At 37.9% G+C, this 24,826-nt stretch overlaps 1 protein-coding gene across 1 annotated transcript; it reads left to right on the forward strand.

Annotated features, from left to right (window-relative positions):
* The first annotated feature begins 15,110 nt into the window (after positions 1–15,110).
* LOC103720491 (probable beta-1,3-galactosyltransferase 2) lies at positions 15,111–22,053 on the forward strand. Its single transcript, XM_008810209.4, has 11 exons — positions 15,111–15,723; positions 16,541–16,637; positions 16,896–16,960; positions 17,095–17,306; positions 17,402–17,465; positions 18,312–18,384; positions 18,575–18,695; positions 19,335–19,422; positions 19,511–19,636; positions 19,811–19,920; positions 21,418–22,053. The coding sequence occupies exons 1-11, from the start codon at positions 15,593–15,595 to the stop codon at positions 21,564–21,566; spliced, it is 1,236 nt and encodes a 411-aa protein (XP_008808431.4). The 5' UTR covers positions 15,111–15,592; the 3' UTR covers positions 21,567–22,053.
* Positions 22,054–24,826: the final 2,773 nt, after the last annotated feature.

Raw genomic sequence — 24,826 nt, forward strand, 5'->3', positions numbered from 1 at the left:
AAGAAAAAGAATATATCAACAACCGGCCTAACAAACTACCCAGCAAAAATAACAAACACGTAACAAACACACAACTGGCCTAACAAAAAGAAAAATGAATTCCTAACTACCAACTAACTTCTTCTAAAATTATCTTTATACAGCAGCAAGCTTCGATTCTTCATGCTACAATACCCCCCTGCAGATGGAGAATAGATGTTGTCTATTCCTAGCTTGGAGACATGAGTTAAGAAAACATGAGATCATAGAGCTTTAGTAAAAATGTCAGCCAGTTGGGAAGAAGTGGCAATGTGAGATGTCTGAATATAGCCCTCTTGTATCTTGTCCTGTATCAAATGGCAGTCAAGTTCAATGTGTTTCGTGCGTTCGTGAAACATCGGATTGGTTGCTATATGAAGAGCAGCCTGATTATCACAGTAAAGAGTAGCTACTTGTTGACCCCCTAATGGATTTTGATGAATACAAAACACTAGAGTATAATTCCATTTATCTTAACAATTTATTTGAGAATTTTAGGTGATTAATTAATAATATTGTTAAGAAATGTCTAGGCAAGTTTCCATAATTTTTAAGGATTTATTGAAGAATTTTTTAGTTGAAGAAAATAGATCAGGGACAGCCGAGACGTCTCCAGGTTGTCTCAGAGACGTCTCTGGCACAAACAGGAAGAACTGGCACGTCTGGAGACGTCCCCGGCACCTGGCGAGGCGTCTCGCAGGGTCGGAGTCGACTCTCTCAGAGGCGGAGTCGACTCTCTCAGAGGCGGCAGAAAGGCCGATTTCAAGGGATGCGCGCGAGTCGTCTCCACAGGACGCGGAGTCGTCCCCGCGAGTAAAAAGCAGACTTCTGGAGTCGTCCCCGAGGTAGCGGAGTCGACACTCTCAGGGTATTCCAGAGGATGTCTTTTTCGATGATAAGGCAGCGGAGACGTCCCCTGAAAAAGCGGAGTCGACTCTCTCAGAGAATTCCAGAGGACTTGTTTTTCGAAGATAAAACAGCGGAGTCGTCCCCGAGGCAGCGGAGTCGTCCCCATGCAAAAAGTGCAAACATCCCGAGACGTCCCCGTAAAGTGCCGAGGCGACCCTCTAAGAAAAACAGAAAAATAAGCATTCAAACGGTTCATCATCAGAGTCGTCCCCGTAAAGCGCCGAGTCGACCCCAAACAACGTCAAAAGAAAAATCTTACAGCCGAGACGTCTCGCGTTGAAGCGGAGACGTCTCCGGAGCACCTGGGACGCGACTGACACCTTTTTGCAGGTTTGTTTGAATTTCAAACGTTTCTTTCTTTGTGTCTAACGGCTATATTTACTTTTTGGGCTATAAAAGGGAGCTCTTAAGTGCCTTCCAACAACTTCTCACCAACCTAACATAAGATCATTCAAGAGAGAAGAAAGAAAAAGAGGTTCAAGGGAGTTAGTGCATTCAAGTGAAGAAATCAAGTGCCTTCAAGCTTTCCAACTGATTTCGTGCTCAACTACTCTCTCCCGCTCGGCATTCAAAGCTCACATTCAAGCCAACGCAATCCACATCGGAAGAACCACCACTTCCCACGCTTCCAACGGCTAAAAGGGTTCTTCCGGGTTTTATTATTTCTCACTGTTTTATTTGCTTCTTAAGAGCTTTTGAATCCTTGTAAAACTTTTCATTATTGTGCTTGTTCCAGTCAAGGGACTTGGAACAAGGGAAAGGCGTCCCAAGCCTAGGTGAAATTGGGGGTTGTAGGGTTCGTTGTTAGCCCGGTGTAAAACAACGAGTTGGGTAGTGCACTCGCAAAACTACCGAACTGTAATCTTGGATTATAGTGAAAATTTCCAAAGGTGCTTTGGGGAGTGGATGTAGGAGCAGTGGAAGCTCCGAACCACTATAAAATCTTGTGTTTGCGATTGTCTGTTTTCATACCTCTATTTTTACTTTAGCTCATACATTTGTGTGTTTTATTTTTAATTGGACAAAAAGTTTTAAAACACCCAATTCACCCCCCTCTTGGGTGACCATCTCTGGGCAACACTACTTATGGATGAGAAACTTGCAGATCAGTTAAGATATATCTTAGCCATGTGAGTTCCGAGCAAGTGGTGGCCATTGCACGATATTCTGCTTCGGCTGAGGAGCGAGAAACTATAGTCTGTTTTTTGATTGCCAAGAGACAAGTGAATCACCCAACAAAATGCAATAGTCTGTCACGGACCTGCAAGTGTCAAGACAAGAAGCCCAGTCTGAATCACAATAAGCTCGCAGTTCTAGAAAAGAACCAGTAGAAAAGAAAAGTTCATGACCCGGAGAAGCTTTGATATATGTAAGAAGCTTGTGTGCTGCAACCAAGTGAACATCAGTTGACTTATCCATGAATTGGCTCAAGATCTAAATACTATAACTAAGGTCAGGGCAAGTGAGTGTTAAATACAGCAGCCTTCCAATGAGCCGTCTGAAAATGATAGGATCAGCCAAAAGTTGCCCTGCCTCTTTACTGAACTTAACATTCTAGTCCATAGGAATCTTAGCAGGCCTAGAACCAAGAGTGCCTGAATCAGCTAAGATGTCTAAAGTATACTTGTGTTGGCAAATGTAAATGCCCTTAGTAGATCTTGCCACTTTAATGCCAAGGAAATACCACAGTGAACCAAGGTCTTTGATTTTGAACTTATGATGCAAAAAGTCTTTAAGGGCAGTGACTGAAGTCATGGAGTTGCTGGCAACTACAATATCATCGACATAAACAAAAAAGGCTGTAAAAGAGTTGACAGTGCTCATGGTAAACAAACTATAGTCAACCTTTGATTGTTGGAAGCCAAAATCAATGAGAGAAGTAGAGAATTTTGAATACCAGTGCCTTGAAGCTTGTTTAAGCCCATACAAGCTTTTAAGCAACTTGCACACCTGATGAGGACCTCCTTTGTTGTAACCGGGTGGCTTGTGCATATAAATTTCTTCTTGCAAGTCTTCATGAAGAAAAGCATTGTGTACATCAAATTGATGCAAAAACCAGCCCTTAACAATAGCAATAGATAGTAAACATCTCGCACTCACTATCTTAGCAACGGGAGAAAAGGTCTCATTATAGTCAATTCCTTCTTGTTGTGTATACCCTTTAGCTACCAGCCTGGCTTTATGCCTTTCTATAGTGCCATCAGAGTTATACTTCACTTTATAGACATATCGACAATCTATAGCAGTTTTACCAGGTGGCAGGTCGGTTAATTTTCAGGTATTATTTGCTTCCAAAGCCAGTAACTCAGTCTCCATTGCTTGGCACCATTTAGGATCTTTCATAGTTTATTTGTAAGTGGTAGGTTCAACATGACTGGAAATGGAAGAGGAAAAGGCTTGAAAAGGTGGAGAAAGTCTCTGGTATGACAGACAATTAGAGAGAGGAAAGAAAGTACCTGGTGTGTGTGTGTGTGTGTGTGTTGGCACCTTAGGCAAAGACTGAGTTGGAGAGTTAAGCATGGCCTGCTCACAATGAAATTCTTGTAAGTACTGAGGTGCCCATCTGGCTTTAAGAGACCTGCGAAGAGTAGGAGAATTAGATGCAGGTGGAACTAAAGTAGAAGAATGAGGTTCTGAGTGGGGGTTGCTATCAAAAGCAGGAGATGATGAAGAAGGGTCAAATTGAAAATGAAGAGGTGCTGCAGGAGAGTCTAATGCAAAAATGTCTGTAGTAGTAGATGTGGAATGAGGTTGATCAACTGGAGCATTAATTTCTAGGAATTCAGAATGCTGTGGGGTAGATATGGAGTGATCAATATGGTCATATGAAGGCCGAGAGAAGGGAGCGTTATGTTCAGAGGAAAAGAGAAATTGAGGATTGTTTTGAAAAGGGAAAAGAGATTCGTGAAACACAACATCATGAGATAGGAAAATATTGTGACTATCAAGGTCTAACAACTTATACTCTTTAACTTCAAAAGGATATCCAAGAAAAACACATTTTTTTCCTCTGGGATCAAACTTCTTTCAGCCTTGAGACAGAGTGGTGGCAAAGTAAAGACATCCAAAAACTCTTAAATGGTTGTAGGTTGGTTTAGTGTTAAAAAGAAGCTCATAAGGGGTTTTGTTATCCAACAAAGGTGTAGGAGTTCTGTTGTTCAAATAGGCTGTAGTTAAGACACAAGTATTCTAGTATTTGAGGGGAATACTTGATTGAAACTTCAAAGCACGAGCTACATTCAAAAGGTGCCTATGTTTTCTCTTAACGACCCCATTTTGTTGTGGGGTCTCCACACAACTTCTTTGGTGAATAATACCTTTACTAGCAAAAAAATCTGTAATTTGGAACTCTCCTCCATTATCGCTTCTAAGGATTTTGATTCTAGCCCCAAACTGAGTTTCAACAAGATTATTAAATGACTCTATACATTACCTAGTTCCAAATATGGCCTTGAGAAGATACATCCAAGTACTCGTGAAAAAATCATCAACTATGGTAAGCAAGTACTTTGAACTATCATATGCAGTAGTGGAACAAGGTCACCATATGTCACAGTGCACTAATTCAAAAAAACATGATGATCTATGATCACTAAGAGGAAAAGAAAAATGATTTTGCTTGGCAAGAGGACAATAGAACAAGGTATTTCATTGTCATAATCAATATTGTTTCTGACAATTGGATCATCCATTAACTTTAATCTAGAATGAGAAAAATGGCCTAGGCGAAAATGTCAAAGACTAGAAACAGATAAGCTATCTATGACAGTAGCAGAGGCAAAAATATTCCTATTAAAAAGCTTTGAAAGTTTGTTGGAAAGAGTTGAAGGAGCAACAACAGCCTGCAAGAGGTGATAGAGGCCATGCTAAACTTCACCCATCCCAATCGTTATCCAAGATGCAAGGTCCTGAATGAAGCAAGAATCGGAGAAACAAACAACACAACATGTAAGTGAATCGGCAATTTTTTTGGCTGATAACAAATTAAAGGTGAAAGAAGGTACACAAAGAACATCTGTCAAGACCAAAGTTTCTAAAATTTGGACAACACCAATGTGTGTCACTGGAACATCACTGCTATTTGGCAATTTCACAGTGTAGGAGACCTGTACAATTACTGTGGTAAAGAATGAGGTGCAACAAATCATGTGATCCGTTGCACCCGTGTCAATGATCCAGGGAGTGTTAGCAATATTAGAAGACTTATGAGTATAAACTAAAAAACAAGTAGAAATACCAAAAATCTTGGAGGAATTTGAAGGACCTGCTGCTAGTTTGAAGATGGCTTGTACGTTATTGACAGAGTGTGGAGTTGGTGAAGTATCCTTTTGGTGAAGAAGAGCCAATCGTTGCTGATATTGCCCTTTGGTCAAAGCCACTTTAGCTTCATTATCTTCTTCTTGATCACTACACACTGAGTTTGCAAAAACTTCAGTGTTCTTGGACTTGGCATGGAGCTTGTGCCCAGGGGGATATCCATGAAGTTTGTAACACTTCTCCATTACATACATGCCTAGTCATATTGCAATAATGAGTGCAAATTGGAGCTTCAACATTTCCTGGCTTAAAACAATTTTCAAACAAGTATCCTGAAACTTTACAATAAGTACAATAAGGCCTATTTTATTCGGCATTAGTAGCATGTTTCACAGCAGATTTGGGATTAACATAACTCTTCCGATTAAAAAGTGCCATAGAGTCAGATGTAGGAGCTTGGGAAACCATTTGGTGTTGCCTCTCTTGCTGTTCAATCAAGGAAAAAACCTTGTTGATAGGAGGCAAAGGATCAAGCAACATAATCTGGTCTCTCACATTAGTATAAACATCATTTAACCCCATTAAGAATTGAATCATGCAATCTCTTTGATATCGGTCCAAAAGAACCTTTAGTTTTCCTCAATCATATTCAGAAATTGGATAATACACAGAGAGTTCATCCCACAAAGTCTTAAGTCTACCATAGTAAACACTAACTGAATTTTGGTCATGCATCAGACTAGCCAAAGTTTTCTTTAATTGAAAGATTCTAGGGCCATTTTGCTGTGAATACCTATCTTGTAGCTCTATTCACAACTCCCGAGCATCATCTACGAAAATGAGAGTTGATTTTACTAGGCTGCTAACCGAGTTCTGAATCCAAGAGACGACCAGATCATTGCATCGTTCCCAAGCATCCAGCAGTGGATCCTCTGGATTCGTAGGTCTCTGAAAGTCTCCATTGACCAAACCAATTTTGTTCTTGACCCTAAAAGCTCTACACATAGCCCTGGACCAAGGAACATAATTCTCAGTGGTTAAGAGATCGGTCACTAAAATGACTGCTGGGTTATCACCATTATCCAAACGATAAGGGTTGGTGAGGTCATTGAAATTTAAGAAACGCAAAGAATGATTGTTGGTATATGAATCGGTTGCCATGATTCTCAGCTCTTAAACGTGCTCTGATACCATGTAAAAAGAAAAAAGAAAAAACAGATGTGATAACAGAGGAAGGAGAAGGAAGAAAAGCTATGTTCAAGTCATGGAGAGAATGCCCAAATTTCCATTGAATCAATCGAATGAATTACAAAGCAAAGGAAAAGAATATATCAGCAACCGGCCTAACAAACTTTCCAGCAAAAATAACAAATACGCAACAAACACACAACCGGCCTAACAAAAAGAAAAACGAATTCCTAACTACCAACTAACTTCTAAAATTATCTTTGTACAGCAGCAAGCTTCGATTCTTCATGCTGCAATAAACGGTGGCCTGAGATGGAAACCTAGTTTCCATTTTGTGGTGGATCTAAGCCACATTAAACTGTAAAACCGGCTACATGTTAATGATATTGAACTTCATTGAAGATGGGGATATATAGCAATAGAAAACTATGCTGCAGTAGCACCTCCAACACATAATACTTCCAAATTCTAAGAGATTTAGTTGAAGTGATGAATTGTGCAGCAACAAGAAAGTTACAAATATGAACTTCAACAGCATGAGCATGGGAGTTGGCAAAGCTGGGGGGATATATAGCAATAGAACACTATACCTCAGTAACATCTCCAACACAAAAAAAAAGGTCAAATGCTAAGATATTTAGTAGAAGTGATGAAATGTGCAACAACAAAAAAGTGTAAAGTGCTGATCTCCAATGGCATAAGCATTGGATGTGGGAAAGCTAGGGGATGCATAGCAATTGAAAACTACATTACAGTAACACCTCAAAAACAAAAAGTTTTCAAAATGCTAAGAGATTTAGTGGAAGTGATGAAATGTGCAACACAAGAAAGTAGCAGTGATGATCTTCAACAGCATAAACACCAAATTAGCAAAGCTCTTTTAGTTATTTCTAGGATTAACCATGTACTGGTGTCAACAACCTAGCTTAGCCCTATCAGTATAGGAACTAAAGGAACCACTTCTGTACGCATTTATCTTCCACAACCTTTTTCTATTACTTTCTTCTTTTCAGGGAGAGCAAAGACAATGGTATTGTTTTTGTGGACGCCATCTTACGGTCTCTCTTGAATGTTGTTGTTCCCTTTGAGCTTTCACCATCATTTTCTAATATTTTAGCTTTACTTTTCCTTCTTTTGTCTTAATTTTGTCCTGGCTTAATTAGCACTTTACAATTATACTTCATCGTCTTAACGACGCAGGTGAAGCTCGGCTCCTCTCACACCTTCACATTGCTCCTTGCTGCCACTCTAGTGTAAGTATAGCCAAGATCCACTCTACCCTTCTGAAGTCCTCTGTCTCTGGTTAAAAAATGTTCCTTGTCCAATTTTTGTGCACTATGATTCAGCTGCAAAGCTTCGAAGACAATCAAATTGCCAATTTGTTTCATTGAAAGGATATGCTCTCCGCTTAATATTTGCTCATGGCTCTTACAATTGCATATGTGTAATGCAATATGCAGATGACAACACAATCTAAATTGCTCGACTCTAACTTGGCTGCGTAACACCTCTATTTTCATAATTTATCTAATGGTCATACAATCTAAGGCCCCATTTGGGAGAGCTGCTGGCAGTAGAGTTTTTAAAAATAGAGCTTTCTGAAATAGAGTTTTTATAAAAAATTGTTTGCTATTTGGTAACTATATTTCTAAAATGTTGAGCCATTTTAACATATGTTTGGTAAATAAACTAAGAAAGTACTTTTGGTATGACAAAATGACTACAAAAAACATTACATAGTATTAGATAACATGACATAATAAAATATAATATATATTAATGCATAAATATATGATATAGTATATTATTACCGTAATGTAATATAATATTATTATAATATAGTAATATAATATTACATACTATAGCATAATAATTTAATATAATATGAAATTATTTAACATAACATATCAATATATTATGATATAATTTAATATAATATAATATTTATAGTAAATACAATAATAAAGATATAAAATATTATAATTATTAGCATAAATTTATTTTTTATAATATAACAAATTTTCTAGCTATGTGATAAAATTGGTTAAACACTTATTAAAGGAACATTTTGTGTAATTGTTATATTTTATCAGGGTATTTTGGTAAAAAAATAGCTTTCCGACCGGTCCTAAAAGTACTTTTACGGAAAGCTCCAAAATGGAGCTTCTTCCAAAAAGCTGTTTTTAGCTTTCTGGAAAACCTAAAACAGCTTTCCGAAATTTTTATCAAATACTCCTATTTCATCTAAAAGTGTTTTTGAAGGGCCACAAAGTGCTTTTTAGCCTTCCAAAAGCTCCCTCAAACGGGGCCTAAGCAATCCATATCGATTTAGGCTCAGACCATAACTTATTTTTTTACAAGATGATTGTTTAGGTCAATGTTCTTTTGATATTTTCATGAAATAGTTGTTTGTGTCTTATCATGTCTGTTAAATGTAAATTTGAGTCAACTGGAGAATGAAATCTAGAAATCTAGATATAGGACCTACCTATATATACATAAGTCTAGGTGGGCTCAGAGTGTGTGAGATCTTGGTTGTACCTTAGTCCAACAGGCCCACTATAGCCAACTTGATCCCGTACCAAATCAAATGGTTGCTGAGGATTAATTTAAGTAACAATGAGGACAAAACAGCGATCCAACAAGCATCACCAACCCACAAAAGGAAATTGCTCCCGAGGCGACAGGAACCAAAAAGGTCCCTACTTAGAGGACAAAATCAGTTCGGAATTCGTAGCTTTAGCCCACAATTGTTGCACTTTCACACCAACTTACATCTAGAAAATATTGTAGAACTAGTTTGATTCACAGGAAAAAAAAAAGAAAAAAAAAGTGTGATCAACAAAAAAATAAAAGAAAATTATATTTAGTTGGAGTTTTTAAATGAGAGTAACAAAAAAATAGTTTTTTTATGAGAATAAAATTCTCATATTACATAGAAAAGAAAAACGGGTAGAATATGAAAAATTCTAATTCCAATCGGATGGAAATTGGGGTAAGTAATTTTTTTTCAAAAATACCATTGATCTTTTAGATAGAATGTGATAAGATCTTTTTCTTTATTAAGGATATAATAAATATTTTATACAATTTTTTTCAAAAAAATAAATACTTAACTAAACATAAACTATATTGAAATGTATGATTCTTCTATCATCAACTAGATATATAAAAATTATTTTTTAGATATTATATATTCAAACATCAATTTTATAGAAAAAATATTTTAATAAAAAATATTTTTTGCGAGCCAAACTAGTGTTATGCATGAAAAAGGTTATTGAAATCACTAATTATCCTAAAAGCTTAAGCTCATAAGATGAGATAGATTTATTTATATACTTTATATTTTCTTACACTCCTCCTCACATGTAGGACGGATTTGTCCTACAAACTTAAGCTTTTCTTACACTCTCCCTCACATGTGAGAGTGTAAGAAAATATAAAATATATAAATAAATCTACCTCATCTTATGAGTTTAAGCTTTTGGGACAAGTGGTGATTTCAACATAGTATTAGAGTAAAGATTCTGAGTTCGAACCCCTGTCTCCACATTCATTATTTCTATTATTAAAAAATTTTACATGTTGGGCTCATATTTGATTTTAACAAAAGTGGCCAAGTTCAGATGTAGTCCACTGTATCCACACTTGGCGACTATAACAAAGGGAGATGGATAAACAAGCCTCCAGCAAAGCGAGCGAGCCCACCAAAACCAGGTGTTCCAAACAGCATCAATAGTAAAACAAAACCTGCTCTTTATTAAAGTGTTAGGGAAGTACAGATTAAGGATTTTTGGACTCCATGGGCGCATGTTTGATGGGCTCAAGGATCAGTTTGGTACAGCGGGTTCAGGGGCACACCTCGTACCATGAATGTGGGTAAAACTTACATGCCAAGTTGGTTGCCACCCAACGTTATCCTTTTCAAAGGTGGGTTCGCTATGATGGATGACGCTGATATACAAATTTCGGAAAGAATGATCGCATGCCTACTTTTTTTTCCAAACGTTATCCTTTTTTTTCTTTTTTATGGGAGAGAAATTGAGAAAGAATAATTAAATCAAGTTCTGGTGCACTATTGTTTTAAATATATGTTTAGAGGAAGAAACTGCTTGTGGCTGCACTATTGTATTGTGTTGCTGGAAATTGGACCCGGGGGCGACCGTCGGCTGAGGAGGGAGGAGCTCCTGCTGCTGGAACGGTGGATGGCGGTACGTCGGCTGGTGGCGTCCTCCGGAGGACCTGCAAGAAGCCGGTGGCCGGGATTCCCGGCGCCGGCCCTCCGATGCTTAAGTCAGAAGGGAAGCAGTAAGTGGGAGAAAAAGAGGAGAATGCTTCTCTCTTTTGATTTTCTGTTGTTGTCGTGTCCCCCTCCCCCTCTCCAGGGGTTCCCTTTTATAGAGGAATATTATATTACCTGGGAGGTGACAAGGCAGATTGTCCTCTTTGTGATAATTGAGCACGATCATGTTCATTAATGGCGTCGTGGGGGATGAGACCGGATCAGACCGGAGTCAGCGAATTGTCGTGGTTGATCGGACCTGGTGGAGTGGTTCAACCGCCCGCTGTGGAGGGCCTGGGGTCCGTAGATAACAAGCGCATTAATTGTTGAGTGAACCGGTGATCAGAGAAAGCCATACGCTTTGATGGTCGAGTGATCCGGAGATCATCTTGCGCCGCGTTCATTAATGGTTGAGTGCACTGGAGGCCTGCAGAGGCCACGCGCATTAATGATCGGGTGTGCCGGAGGCCTGCAAAGGCCATGTGCATTAATGGCTTGACGACGGTAGCAGGATATGGTGAGATTTGAATATCTGGAGTTAGGCTCCCGAAAGGTGTCAGGCCGAGGCCGAGCACTAGGGCAGGATGCTTCGGAACCTAGCATCCGGTCGGGCACTGAGCGGGGCTGGCCGCCCCAAGTCGGGCGCTTGCGGCTCGGGTGTTGCCTGGTCGGCATTTTTGGTCGGGCGTCGGGCCGAGCTCGTTGCCTTAGGTCGGGCGTCTACGGCCCGAGCGTTACTTGATCGGCGCCTTCTAGTCCGGCGCCCTCTGGTCGGGATCCGGGCCGAGCTGGCTGCCTTAAGTCGGGCGCCTGCGGCCCGGGCGTTGCTTGGCCGGCGCCCTCTGGTCGGGATCCGGGCCGAGCTGGCTGCCTTAAGTCGGGCGCCTGCGGCCCGGGCGTTGCTTGGTCGGCGCCCTCTGGTCGGGATCCGGGCCGAGCTGGCTGCCTTAAGTCGGGCGCCTGCGGCCCGGGCGTTGCTTGGCCGGCGCCCTCTGGTCGGGCGCCTGGCCGAGGCGGCTTCCTCACATCGGGCGCCCCTTGAAACAGTATCTTCCGGGATGACTCGGGTTTTCCCCCGATATATTGCTGTGTGTATGGCCTTTTCTTTTATCTCGTTGTCCAAGTCCATTCAAGTTTGTCCGTTTGCCTTTTTTTTTTTTTTAACTTTGCAAATTCTATTCCCATGTTTGGAATAGAATAAAGGATAGTTGTGCATGCCACAACATGAATATGATTATAAGTTTATATAGATAACAAATAAATTGTAATGAGATTGGAAGAAAATAGCTTTTCATTCTCCTTTCATATGCATGCCAAATACTAGATGGTTATGTTCGACAGGAATATATATAGTGAGCCAAAAATTTTTGGTTGCATTTGACTATTGCCTGGCTTAAGCCCAATGTTATGCTAGGTTTTAAGATGGTTCAACCGTAGCCCGTGGCCGGTTTTGGATGTGTTTTTTTATAATTAATAATTGTTTCTGATTCACCGATTCTTATCATTTTTGAAAAGAATGGGAAACTTCTGTACCAATTAGAACTCACACATAAGAATTTTATGCCACTATGAATGCAAGAGGTTTATGCATGTACACCAAACATTCAAACTTAGTTTGGTCCATGCCTCAAGATTCAACCTAATAATGTCCATCTATAAGTAATATATTTGGCCTGCAACATGCAGATCTCGCTCAATGCAAAATCAATAAAATAAATTAATGTGATAGGTCTATGCCCAATTCTCAAACTTAATATTTTAATTGATTTAAATTATTGCAAATCTATACCTAGATCTAAGGATGGTAGTTTATGATCATATTTGCCAACCCAACCTACAACTGGTCAATCCATTTTAAGCAAATCCAGGTTCAGCATGAATAAACCTAGGTCATAAACACGTCGTGCTGATCTAATTTGTTTATCAAACAAATTGGGTTGAGTTTAAACTCTCGGCCCGTTTAACCTATGTAATAACTGAATATATAGGATCATGGCACGGCCTATATATATAGACCTATTCAATCTATTTAAATCCTATTTTTAACCCTAACTTGATTAAACTTATTTATTAAATATTATATTTAAATTTTTGACCCGTTTAATAAATAGATCATATTCAAGTTTATGTTGATCGATGCTTGATCCAACCCACATCAAATCCAACTCATATCCATCTTGACCCCAACCTGATTGCAGCCCCTACATAGATCCAATTAACCTATCTGCATCTCTATACCATAATATGACATGTTTCTAGCTTGACCTAATTTGAACTTAAAATGCTAGCCCAATTTCCAAACAATTCGGTCAAAATACTTGACCTGACTTGATGCAACTTGAGTCATATAGTTGTAGTGTAGCTTACGAGGTGGCACCGCAGGTCAAAGGCGATGACGGTGCTCCACTCACCTGAGCTAAAGCCTGGCAGGAAGTAAAGAGAAGGATGCACGCATCCCATGTGATACCTTTCTCCCCCGTACATGTGGTCTCATCCCCTCCCTTTGGCCTCTCTCTCTCTCTCTCTCTCTCTCTCTCTCTTTCTCTAAGGGAGATGGGTTGAGTGATTTAATCCAAGTTAAGCATAGGGAAAGGAGAAAGCATGAGATGGAGAAGGACATCTTGTTTTTCTTCTCCTTCTAAATACAAGCTAGCTAGATTTTTGGATTCATTTCTTTCATTCTATTCTTTCCCAAGAACTCTGGCTCTTATCCACTAATCTTCCTTTGTTCTCCAACTCTCTTCTTCTCTCTTTGCTGCATACAGCCACATTTAAAACTTGTTCACTACGTAGTAGATTGCTTTGGTTTGCTTTCTAAACTTAATTTTATCATTGTTGTTGTAGTTGTTGTTGTTGTTGTTGTGGGTGGCAATGGGATGGAGAAATAAAAGATGGCCATCTTCTAGCTCAAGAGAGCGGAGACTTCTGAGTTCTGACCACGTACAACGGAAGGAAGCGTTAGTTGGGAGGTCGTTATTAAGAGTTTGGCCTTCCCATCTCGTGGACACCGTTTACCGTCCAACCCGCGCTGTACGGTTATTAATTAATAGTAGTGGTCTGTTTGTCATGAGACAACTAGGTTTCTTAAGTTGAGTTAGGCCCAATGGCCTTCTCTTGGGATTACCTTAAAAGGATTTGCGTTATTTGGAATTAATGAGGGTCAAAGCATAGACATCTCGAGAAGTTTCTTACGTAGGTGACAGTTATCCACGGGAGAAGCCCATTAGTCATTGTTAATTTGTTACTCTTTATTTGTGTGAGATTTTTTTATTTGTACTTTGAGAATACGAAGGCGTGGTTTTATCTTTACAATATTTAATTGACTTAAATGCTGCTGCATTGGATATTTTCTTGACTAATACAGTGTTTTGCATCTAAGAGAGATGGACGGTCCTGGATAACCACTATGTCATTCATCTTGGAAATCCGAATAGGATCATGCTAGTTGTGGATATGAAACATTATGAGGTGAGGGAGCGCCTTCTGTCTCCAATGTGAATGACATGATAGCTATACGACCCTCTGCAATATAAAATGGGCATTATAGAGGATAACCACTCAAATAGTATCACTAGTTAATTGCTTTAATCTTCTATTATTATTGTTATTATGAAATCCATTTGCCATCTATGGTTTCTTAAATGGCTATTGCCACTTTTTCTTATAAATAATTGTATGTCAATTCTCCTACATTTGTGATACAAAGTGCAAGGCGTCAAGACTTATAAAGCAAATCAGATTAAAGACATTCAACATAGAAAATGTATAGCCTTACGATTCCAAGGTTTACCTCTAGTTTTAATGCTGGCTTATCAAATAGAAAAGTTAAATGCCAATCCTGACTTGCTAAGAACGGTAGGGTAAAAAATCTCTACAGTACATGGCATGAGAGACTTAGTGCACTTTACAAAATTGATACAAAGCATGCTTGGTGTAAAGCAACAACTCCAACAAGACATATGATAGTGGAGCTTTTCTTCAGCATCAAGGTTGGGCCTCAGAGCATATTTCATCATAAAATTTGAAACATTAGGTATTTATACTTGATTAAATAATATAAAAGGCTATTAGAGCATTGAGCATAAAATTACAAGATAAACATAGCAAACAATAGTTTGATGTCACAAATCATGGATACTGTAACACATTAAAAAGCCATCAATAATTTGATTGGACTACAGACTTTTCAAGATAAACATATTAATGTTATTTGCACTATAAGATTATGAGCATGAATGAAGCAAAGTACATAATTCCAAAGCCAGTATTTTCTCTTTTCATTCTCATGAATCCTCCTACAATGATCTCTAGGATCATATTAGAAATATAAAAAGTGCAGCAATCATGAACTTCATTATTGACTCCTAAACTTGCGCTTGGTCCCATCTGTAATCCCCCCAAAGTCCATGTGACCATCTCCTCTTTATAAAACAGGCTATAGCCTCCCATGCCCCACCCCACACAGGGGCACTTCTGCCACCTTGATGCCGTAGCTCTGGAACCGTCCGTCAATCAAAAAGTATAGTTCGTTGAGTAGCCTACATGCAACCCAAAAGCGTTTTCCTCTCCTCTACAGTTTGAGGGTCTTATCTTCCCTTCACACCAAAGAGAATAAAGAGAAGAGAGGAGCCTTTAAAAAGCTGGAGTCTTTGCAGGGAAAAATCCAATTTGTATCTCTCTTCCTTCTTTTGTACCACCCAAGCTTCTCCCTTCTGGAATTTCTCTCTCTGTATTAGTTGCAGAAATCCCAAACGCTACTGCTAAATTCGAGCAGTACTTTGTTATAATTACGCCATTTCTCTCTATTTTTCTGGTTCTTTTCTGCTAAAGATGAGATTTTGGTGGAAGATTTGAGATGGATGGCAGGGGAAGGGGAGATTCTTGGGCTGTTGCTGTGTTAAGATAGGAGGGGAGGGGAAGAAGAGCGCAGTGGTGATGAGTTTCAGGAGCAGAGGAGGATTAGGGGGAGGGGGAGGAGAGATTTCTTCAAAGGAGATGGTGTCGAAAAAATGGACCTTTTTGCTTTGCCTTGGGAGCTTCTGCATTGGTCTCTTCTTCACCAACAGGTGCCCATCTGTCCATCTATTTCTTCCCATCTTAGCTTGTTGCAATTGTTAAGTTTTGTTTCCTTTAGTTTGGAAAGTGATTTCTTTAATTTGAAGTTTGCTTTTCTTTTTATTTTTTGCTGGTTTCTAAGCTGGGTGTTGCTAATATTTTTAGGAATCCTGGCGTGGGGACCGATTTTTGGATTTCATTTAATTTGTGAATTTTTCATTGTGGGTGTAAAAATTGGGACAGATCTTTGTTTTTGTCCTATGCCTTTTTGGATTCATAAACTATTTAATGCTTATGAGAGTTTAAGTCAGCAACATTTTGTAGCTATGAGATCAGGTGTATGCAATGTTTGCTGTAGTAAAAATCGAATGCTCTTTTGCACAGTAGTTGGAAATTCGAGCCTTTCCCCCCCCATAAAGTTGGAGAATTTTTGGTTTTCTTGGACGATTTGGTGTGACAACAGGTCGGCCAAAGAGAATTTTGAAAACGGGATTTATGGTTTTGTGTGACGGAGGTTTCTTTTGTTGGTATACATTGACAAGAGCTATTTTGCTTTTTAGAAGGTGTTGTTGGTGTGGGATCACTCAGAATCTCGAACTGCATTTTTTTTTTTTGGTTGCTACGTGAATGTAAAGGTCTGTATTGCTGCAATGTTTTGTCCATTTGGCAAATGACGGTTTCATTTTCTTTTCTTATGAAGCATTTAGCATCATCGGCTTGTATTGTAATGCATAATGGATTGTTCTTATTATAGCAGTTTTTACATCTATTTTTTGTCAATTGAGTATAACCATAATTTCTCATGTTAATCCTGAACATTGGTAACAGAATGTGGACGATGCCTGAAGCAAACGACATTATCAGGACAACCGGAACCGAAGATAATAAGATGAATTTAGTCACAGGCGATTGTAGTCCAAAAACAGTGAGTATTTATTGATCTACTTATTATTGTCAGTTCAAATTTGCTTCTGGGAACATGTCATTGAATGTATGTCATACTTTGTGGTTTTATTGTGCTTAGACTACAAGGGCTTCACCAACACTACCAAATGTCATGTATTATTTTCTTGTAGTGTTTCCCATTGGCCTGATTATACCATCATCAGGTTTGTTGTTTGGTTGTATATTTAAGTTGTGATGGCTTATGGGTTGTGCCTCTCCTTTTCCCCATGTCTTTCAGATTAATGAAAAGCCACAGTCCAAGAACATTCTAGGGGAAGTTTCGAAGACCCATCATGCTATACAGTAAGTTTGGCTGGTCTATACTTTAGTTATGTTTTGATAATTTTAATATCTAAACTGGGTTTTTAACAGTTAGTTCGCAACAGTTGAAACAAGCAGCTTCAAGATAGTGAGTGATAAATCCTTTTGACATGTAGGACACTTGATAAAACTATATCAAACTTAGAAATGGAATTAGCTGCTGCAAGGGCGGCACAAGAATCTATACTCAATGGTTCTCCATTACCAGAAAATGTAGTGGCTGCTGAACCAACTGGGAGGCGGAAATATTTTATGGTTGTAGGAATTAATACTGCATTTAGCAGTCGTAAGCGAAGAGATTCTGTTCGTGCAACTTGGATACCTCAAGGTTCAGAGTTTTACGTGAATTTCTCTTCATTATTACATTATTGATGTGTTATTGGTATTTTGCATCTGACCATTTGATATAAATAACAAAAATAGGTGAAAAAAGAAAGAAGCTGGAGGAAGAGAAGGGTATCATCATTCGCTTTGTAATTGGTCACAGGTGTGTACCAGTGAACATTAATTTTGTCATAGACAGTAGACATTCTGGGCTCTTTTTCTCCTAAGAGTGCTACGTTTCTTCCTTTTTTGTGTGCGTGATTATGTATACTTGTCTATTTGTAGATGTATGCTGGAATACAGTGTAACTTGACAGATGTTGCATGAGAAAATATGTTATGCTACATAAACTAGTCACTCAAATCTTTAGATCAACGAACATCAAATTTTCCAATGAAACCTATATGGGAGGATCTGGTTATGCTACATAAACTAGTTACTCAATCTTTGGATCAACGAACATCAAATTCTCCAATGAAACCAATCCAGGAGGATCTGATTTACATATCCAATCTGGTTTACAGTGTACGGGCATAGAATGTTCAGGTTGTTATATTGTTATTGTTCTTATTTTTGAGGGGGTGCGGGCAGGGGGTGGGGCACGGCTGGGTTTCACTAAGTACTCTGTCCTATATTCAGGTTACGCATCCATAACCTCTTCCCACAGAAGAATAATTGAGAAGCAGGTAAGCATGTTGGGGTGGTTATTAACTGGCTTTTTTTTTTTCATTTGGCGGAGGTTGGGTGGTGGAAGTGTTGGAGATCATTAAGTACCCTTTATCCTATGATCAGGTTACCCATCCATCAACCTCTTCCCACATGTTCATCCATACACACACATGCAATTGTGCAAACATGTGTTCAAGGAAAGGAAATTGAAAGAGGAAAGAAGGAAAAAGAAGCAGCAGATATTCATAGTCATTTATCCTGTCCTTTTTCTGGTGCATGCTCTATATCTTATATTCTTCTCTACTTTTTCTCTGCTTATTGTAAGTTCCTTTGGTTCTAGTGCAACATCTGGTGGTATATTGGACAAGGCTATTGAAGCTGAAGATAGAAAGCATGGGGACTTCATGAGGCTGGTGAGATTTCTTCTTTCTAATTTTCCTTGCAAGAACGCACTTCGTTGCAAGTTGCAACAACTGTTATCTCTCTTATCTGATATCTGGTGAACCTATGGTTGTCCATCAATATGCTTGCATCTGCAACTAATCCTATCATTATATACAAATAAACAATATCATGTTTATTTCTTTTTTATTTGTTTTGTAGGACCATGTTGAAGGATATCTTGAACTAGCAGCCAAAACCAAAATATATTTTGCTACTGCTGTTGCTACGTGGGATGCATATTTCTACATCAAAGTTGATGATGATGTACATGTAAATATAGGTAAATGACTTTTCTGTTTCCCACTTTCTGGTATTTGTCTAACAATAGCCTAATTTTTGTATCCATTTGACTTGTGATGTTATATGGTAAAGTCAGTCATGTGCCTAGGGTCCATTATGATGATAATTTGCCAATCTGAGTTGTCCAGTCCTTAGTCTGGACCAGAAAACTATCTGTTACCTCCATAGTCATCGGCTAAGGGCTCTGAGAACAAGATCTAGAGCTTCATGTTCTATATCTTCAACTCATATTTTTAAGGTCACACAATACACAATCACTTTAATTTGACCAAGTTTGACAGTTGGATGGGTTTGGCACAAGTTTGAACGGTTGTAATACAACTGTCTGGCTCGACACTTTCAAATAGTATGTAAAAGCACATACCTAAACTTGGCAACTTACTCAAACTGTGCACACTGATCAACTGAATTGTTATCAATGGCTAATTGCTTGGTTCTAAAGGTTTAAGTTATTAGTCATTGAAAAATGTGATTTCCATTTGTCTCAAAGGATGGGCTTGTTTTAATCTGAAGCTGCCTTATACTCTCTAGAGAACTGCTTACAAATTTTTGTACTTGTATGAAGAGCTAGTGAACCTTTGTTTGTTTTGTTGAATCTTCTATCTCCAAACCATTGCAGCAACTCTTGGAGCTACATTGGCTAGGCACCGTTCAAAGCCTCGTGTATATATTGGATGCATGAAATCTGGTCCCGTCCTGGCACGAAAGTAAGCATTCATTAAAAGATGATATGCCTTACTAGCAAGCAGTGATTTAGAATGTTAAATTTGATATGTGCCTTTGTCCATGGGACAGGGGGGTGAGATATCATGAACCCGAGTACTGGAAATTTGGGGAGGAAGGAAACAAGTATTTCCGACATGCTACTGGTCAGCTATATGCCATTTCAAAAGATTTGGCTACTTACATATCCATTAACCAGTAAGACAACTTTTACCTGGAATTTTAGCTAGACCTTATATATTTTGACTCATTATCTTCTGTGGCTATATATCTTACTGCTGATGTCATTGGTTCTAAATGTATTCGAGCTTTTTTGTGTACTCATACAAGGTCAAACCTTTGAAGGAAACAAATTGGTTCCATTCATTTCAGGCACGTGCTTCACAAGTATGCAAATGAGGACGTTTCATTGGGAGCTTGGTTTATTGGGTTGGATGTGGAACATATTGATGACCGCAGACTATGTTGCGGTACACCACCTGGTAAACTTCACATTTTCTGCAAAATTATTCCTGTCTGTTAAACATGATTCATGCTAAGTTTTAATGTTGGAATGCACATTTCTTCTTTTTCTCCAAATTATTTTTCTTTCGATGAAACAGCAATGCCTGTTTCATAGTTTCATAGCAATCTGTTATCATGTTTTTTTTCTCCTTCTACTTCATTTTTCCTATGCATACTGGCAACTGGAAAAATGATATAAAATAAAAATGAAACCATGGAAAAAATAAATTGAATGAATAAAGTTGGTTAGAAAAGAAAGTTAAAAAATAAATAACAAATTAAAGAAATATAAATAAAAATAAAAAATGATTTATGAAAAATAAATTGAATTCGTAAAGTCGGTTATAGAAGAAAGATAATAAATAAAGAACAAATCTAAGAAATATAAATAAAAATGTAAAAAGTTGACAAGTTTCTGCGTTCAAATCCTCTATAGTAGGTTTGTAAGTTTATTATCCAAAACTAGTTAGGTATTAAAAATAAAAATAGCATGGAAGGCTAGACATGGTAGGATTTCGAGAAGATACCAATAGATCATCTTGAATGGGTGGATTGGCAATAGAGAGAGGGAGAAGATTTGCCCACAATCTGAACAAATTTGGTGGAATAGAGGGAGAGATAAATTAGCAGGGGGAGAGAAAAGTGTGTCCATTTTTGCACATAATTAACACATCCAAGATACTTTTATAAGCTTAATTTTTTCCTTCAAAATTTCCTTAGACATTAAAGGAAAATGATATTAATATCTTACTTTAGAATTTCACATTAACAGTAGCATTAAATGTTTAGCTTAGTAGATCTTTTAGTTGATTAAGCCAATTAACAAATGTAATTTTATATTTTTTCCTTGTACCCTAGCTTTTAGTTGGCTTCCTTTTGCATGTTTTTAGTTTCTGATAGAATGCGTAGCTAATTGTCATTGTTTCAGGCAGTATATGCTATCAGCAAATGATTTAGTATTACTCAATAAATAAAATAGTAGGATTAAATGTTGAATTTAAATATTGGAGCCATCTTTGTAAGAAAAAAGGGTTAAAATAACTTAAACCAAAACAAACCATGGGGAATGCAAGCTATGTGCTTATATCCTCAGAGTTAATATGATTAAGAATGATTCACTGGATTGAGACATCTCCAGAAACTTTTAATTGCGGAAGAAGGGAATATATATTTGACGAGTGTTTTGTGATTTATTGATGAAATGATACAGATGACCAGGGCCGTGATGGTTTCTCTATATTTGCCAAATGCAGCTGTATAGTTATTTGCTTTAGAGAATCTTTGTCATGCCTCTTGGACCCTTGGTATAGTGTCGCTAGGATCTTATACCAGGACCTTATGTAACTTCCATACTTTTAATTATACTACCTTTATTAAACAAAACATGCTAGCTAAACTAACCATGCAACATTGATGTAATTTTTTTGAGTATGCATCAAACTAAAGATCAATGCTCGGGTCCTAATTCTATGCAGATTGTGAATGGAAAGCACAGGCAGGCAACACGTGTGTTGCCTCCTTTGATTGGGGCTGCAGTGGTATCTGCAAGTCTGCTGAAAGGATCAGGGAGGTTCATCGCCGCTGCGGGGAAGGTAAAAATGCTCTATGGAGTGCAAATTTCTAACTGGAGTGGCCTTTCCATGGCATTTGGAAGTGGCTCGAAAGACTGATCTGTTGCATAAATATGCATATGTCTGTTGTACATGGAGTGTATGCAAGTGACTTGAAGGAGGACCAGAGTCGACCGCTTGAGGGGATCTCTTCCATTTTCTAGTAGAAAAGATCCCTAGGTGCAGAAATGAAGCAGAAGAAATACATAGATAGATAGATAGGTAGATAGATAGATTTAGAGAGAGAGAGAGAGGCTGTTCTCCCCCCACATTCTTTAAAATTGCACGGATGGCCATTTTGTTCCTTCGAACTCTTTTGTTAATGGCTTCCAGAAACATAATAAGTACTAATTTTGCATTACACAACTGCTATTGTCCCTCATTTGATAAACATGGAGGTCCCTCTGGTGGACTTTTTCCTCCGATAGTGCGGTAATGGGATCAGGGGTGAATTCTTAGTGTACCTAAAGAATGTATAATTACGAGAATGTTGTTCTTTTCTTTTCTGTTCTTCTCTTTTATTTCCAGTACTACTCTACAAGCAGGGTCTCATATTTAGAGGATGGTTGATAGTTCAATCCTCTGGAAAGATTGAATGATCTTCCAGGGAAGATTGATATCTATTATGCTGTTCCACAGTTGGAGGTTGTCATCTGGGTAAAATGTTTTAGTGCATCCAAAATCTCACTGGCATGTGGAAACCACATTAGGTGGAGGGCTTCACTGTTCTGAGAAGAGTAGCAGCTTAATCTTTTTGAGAATAAGAAGCAAAAGGGTCTCATACATTGCCTCATGCTATCCAAGCCTTGTACTGATGCCATGCTATCACTATATCAGTATAGTATGGTACGGAGTTAATTCGATGTATCGAATGTCGGTATATCTTTTATACTATATACCACTATTTATATAACGAATCGGTACAATACGTTACATTTTGTACTGCTTGGTTTGTTACGATATAGCATATAATGCTTCCATCTCTTGTCTCGATATAGAATTATTTTCTAAATTTTAAATTATTTAATTATTTGTAATATAGTCGTTAAAAAATATATAACAGAAGCACCACTGCTCAAGTTCAAAACCATAATCTTTCACAAGCTCTAGGTCCCATTGGCAAGATGTAATCTTATTGCGTCAATGCTCAACAATCTAATGGTGAATGGGAAGCGGCGCCGGTCCTTAGAGCTGGTTGCCGAATCACTTACTGAATTCCTTTTAAGGGTTTTAGCCACTTCGAGGTGGCATCCTCATGTTTCACTCAACTCAATGGCATATGGCAGGAAAGAAGTGCGTAAGCTGGCAACTCTGAGATCTCATGTAAAGTAAATATCACCTGAAGTGATTGGTGAATTACCGATGATATTAAGGAGTGAAGTACTGCATGCTCACTTCCCATCAAATTTGCCAGATTCCTCATTACATTGTTGTTGGAGAGCTAATTATTTATCTTTAGCTCGGTGATATATATATATATATATATATATATATATATATATATATATATATATATATATATATATATATATATTGAAAGAGATAGGCCAAAATCCCATTAGTATTTCATCAAGGCCTTGTTGGGTATCAACTGAATTTTTTTATTTTTATTTTTTAATAATTCGAGCACAAAGCCAAGACAAATGATATGTTTGGTAAGTAGTTTTTATTTTCGGTAAAAAAAAAAGAGGGGAGGCAGAGGGGCAGAACCCCACCTGCGTAGTAGTTCCCACTGGGCTCTCCTTCCACCAGAAAATATTCGAAGCGGGTCATAAGTTTCCGCGTGCCCTCTTCGACCCGTGGAAAACCCCACTGGACCATCCACGTATGAGTACGTCACCTTAATGCCACCTCAGTATTGATGGAAGGAAAGCATATCCATACAGAGCCATCCGGACGTGGGACATGTGGTCCCCTAATTTAAATTGATGCTCGCACGCTTCGAATCCGAACAACTTGGATAGAGTCCAAGCCTCCTGATTTTTTTAACCAAAAAAAATAGTTTTATTTTCTATTTTAAAAATTTTAATTTACTTTTATTAAAAATAAAAATTATTAAAAATAATTTATTTATTAAAAAATAAGTTTTATTTACCACAATAATTATTACCAACACCATTTTTACTGTTGCGTTTACTATCATTATCATTGCTATTAACTCCACTACCATCGTTGTTAATGTTATTACCGATAATATTAACTTTTACCACCGTCCCGCCGGGACAACCATCACCACTACTGTAATAACCATTGTTGTTTCTACCACCCCATTTATAGAATTTGCATATACTTAAAAACAATAAATTTATATTATTTGTATTTATCTCTCTACCTTTTAAAATGTGGATTACTCCGGAAACCTACACAGTTTACAAGTCACAAATATGGTCCACCTATATAACAATATACAATTGTTTTAGTGGACCTATTTAGTTAATCTGCCAATGAAAAAAACTAAATTAATAACCTTACTGCAAATTATTTTGATGTTTCGTTTTTGGCTTATGAAACAGATAATGATACCCCACACATTGCTTGAAGAATGAAGTAAAAACAAAAAAAAAAAGTTTTGTCACACCTCGAATCCCACCATCTGGGTCGACAATGTAACACAACCGCACACTTTCTACGGTAAAGACCTAGAGAATATGTTGGGCCTGAAAACCTTATTACAACCTCATTATTCGTGAACAAAAATGATCTCATTTCATAATAAATAACAAACTTGTACAAAATTAAATTCATTTATCCAACCGGTAACAATGTTGCTCTATCTATTTAATTCTTTCTCCTGCGGTCTCAACTACAACCAAAAACCAAGCATCCTATAATACTGAAAAGAAAAGAAAAAGGAGTTGTGAACTTTACAACCTAGTAAAATTCTCTGCACACTCACACCAATATAATAATATAGTTTGAAAATAGCAATAAGTGATCCAAAAATGAAAATATAAATTATGAAACAAACATTCAATATAACTCAATTAAACTAACAAATATCCACATACACATGCATCAAATATCCGGCTTATCAAAAGAAATAAATCATTACATACCAACAAATAAAATCCTTTATTCAACATTGGTTTTATGTGTCGTATCAACTGTTTCTCATTATCTCAATTTTAGGTTTCATAACAATTATCTTTCTGGCTTTGGACTAATCAAGATCATAATCTAGTCTAAGACTGCTAAACAAAGTCTCATGCATAAGCCCGTGAAGGCTATTCCATACATAAGCTCATAGAGGCTATCTCATACGTAAGCTCCTGGA

The sequence above is a fragment of the Phoenix dactylifera genome, chromosome 11, assembly GCF_009389715.1.
Source record: "Phoenix dactylifera cultivar Barhee BC4 chromosome 11, palm_55x_up_171113_PBpolish2nd_filt_p, whole genome shotgun sequence".
Taxonomy (NCBI): domain Eukaryota; kingdom Viridiplantae; phylum Streptophyta; class Magnoliopsida; order Arecales; family Arecaceae; genus Phoenix; species Phoenix dactylifera.

Bases quoted from the DNA above. Each gene is read 5' to 3' on its own strand.
- LOC103720491 (XM_008810209.4), top strand. From the start codon at position 15,593: ATGAGTTTCAGGAGCAGAGGAGGATTAGGGGGAGGGGGAGGAGAGATT. The intron at 17,466-18,311 runs GTGTGTACCAGT...CTTTGGTTCTAG, and splicing joins CGCTTTGTAATTGGTCACAG to TGCAACATCTGGTGGTATAT. The intron at 18,385-18,574 runs GTGAGATTTCTT...TTTGTTTTGTAG, and splicing joins ATGGGGACTTCATGAGGCTG to GACCATGTTGAAGGATATCT.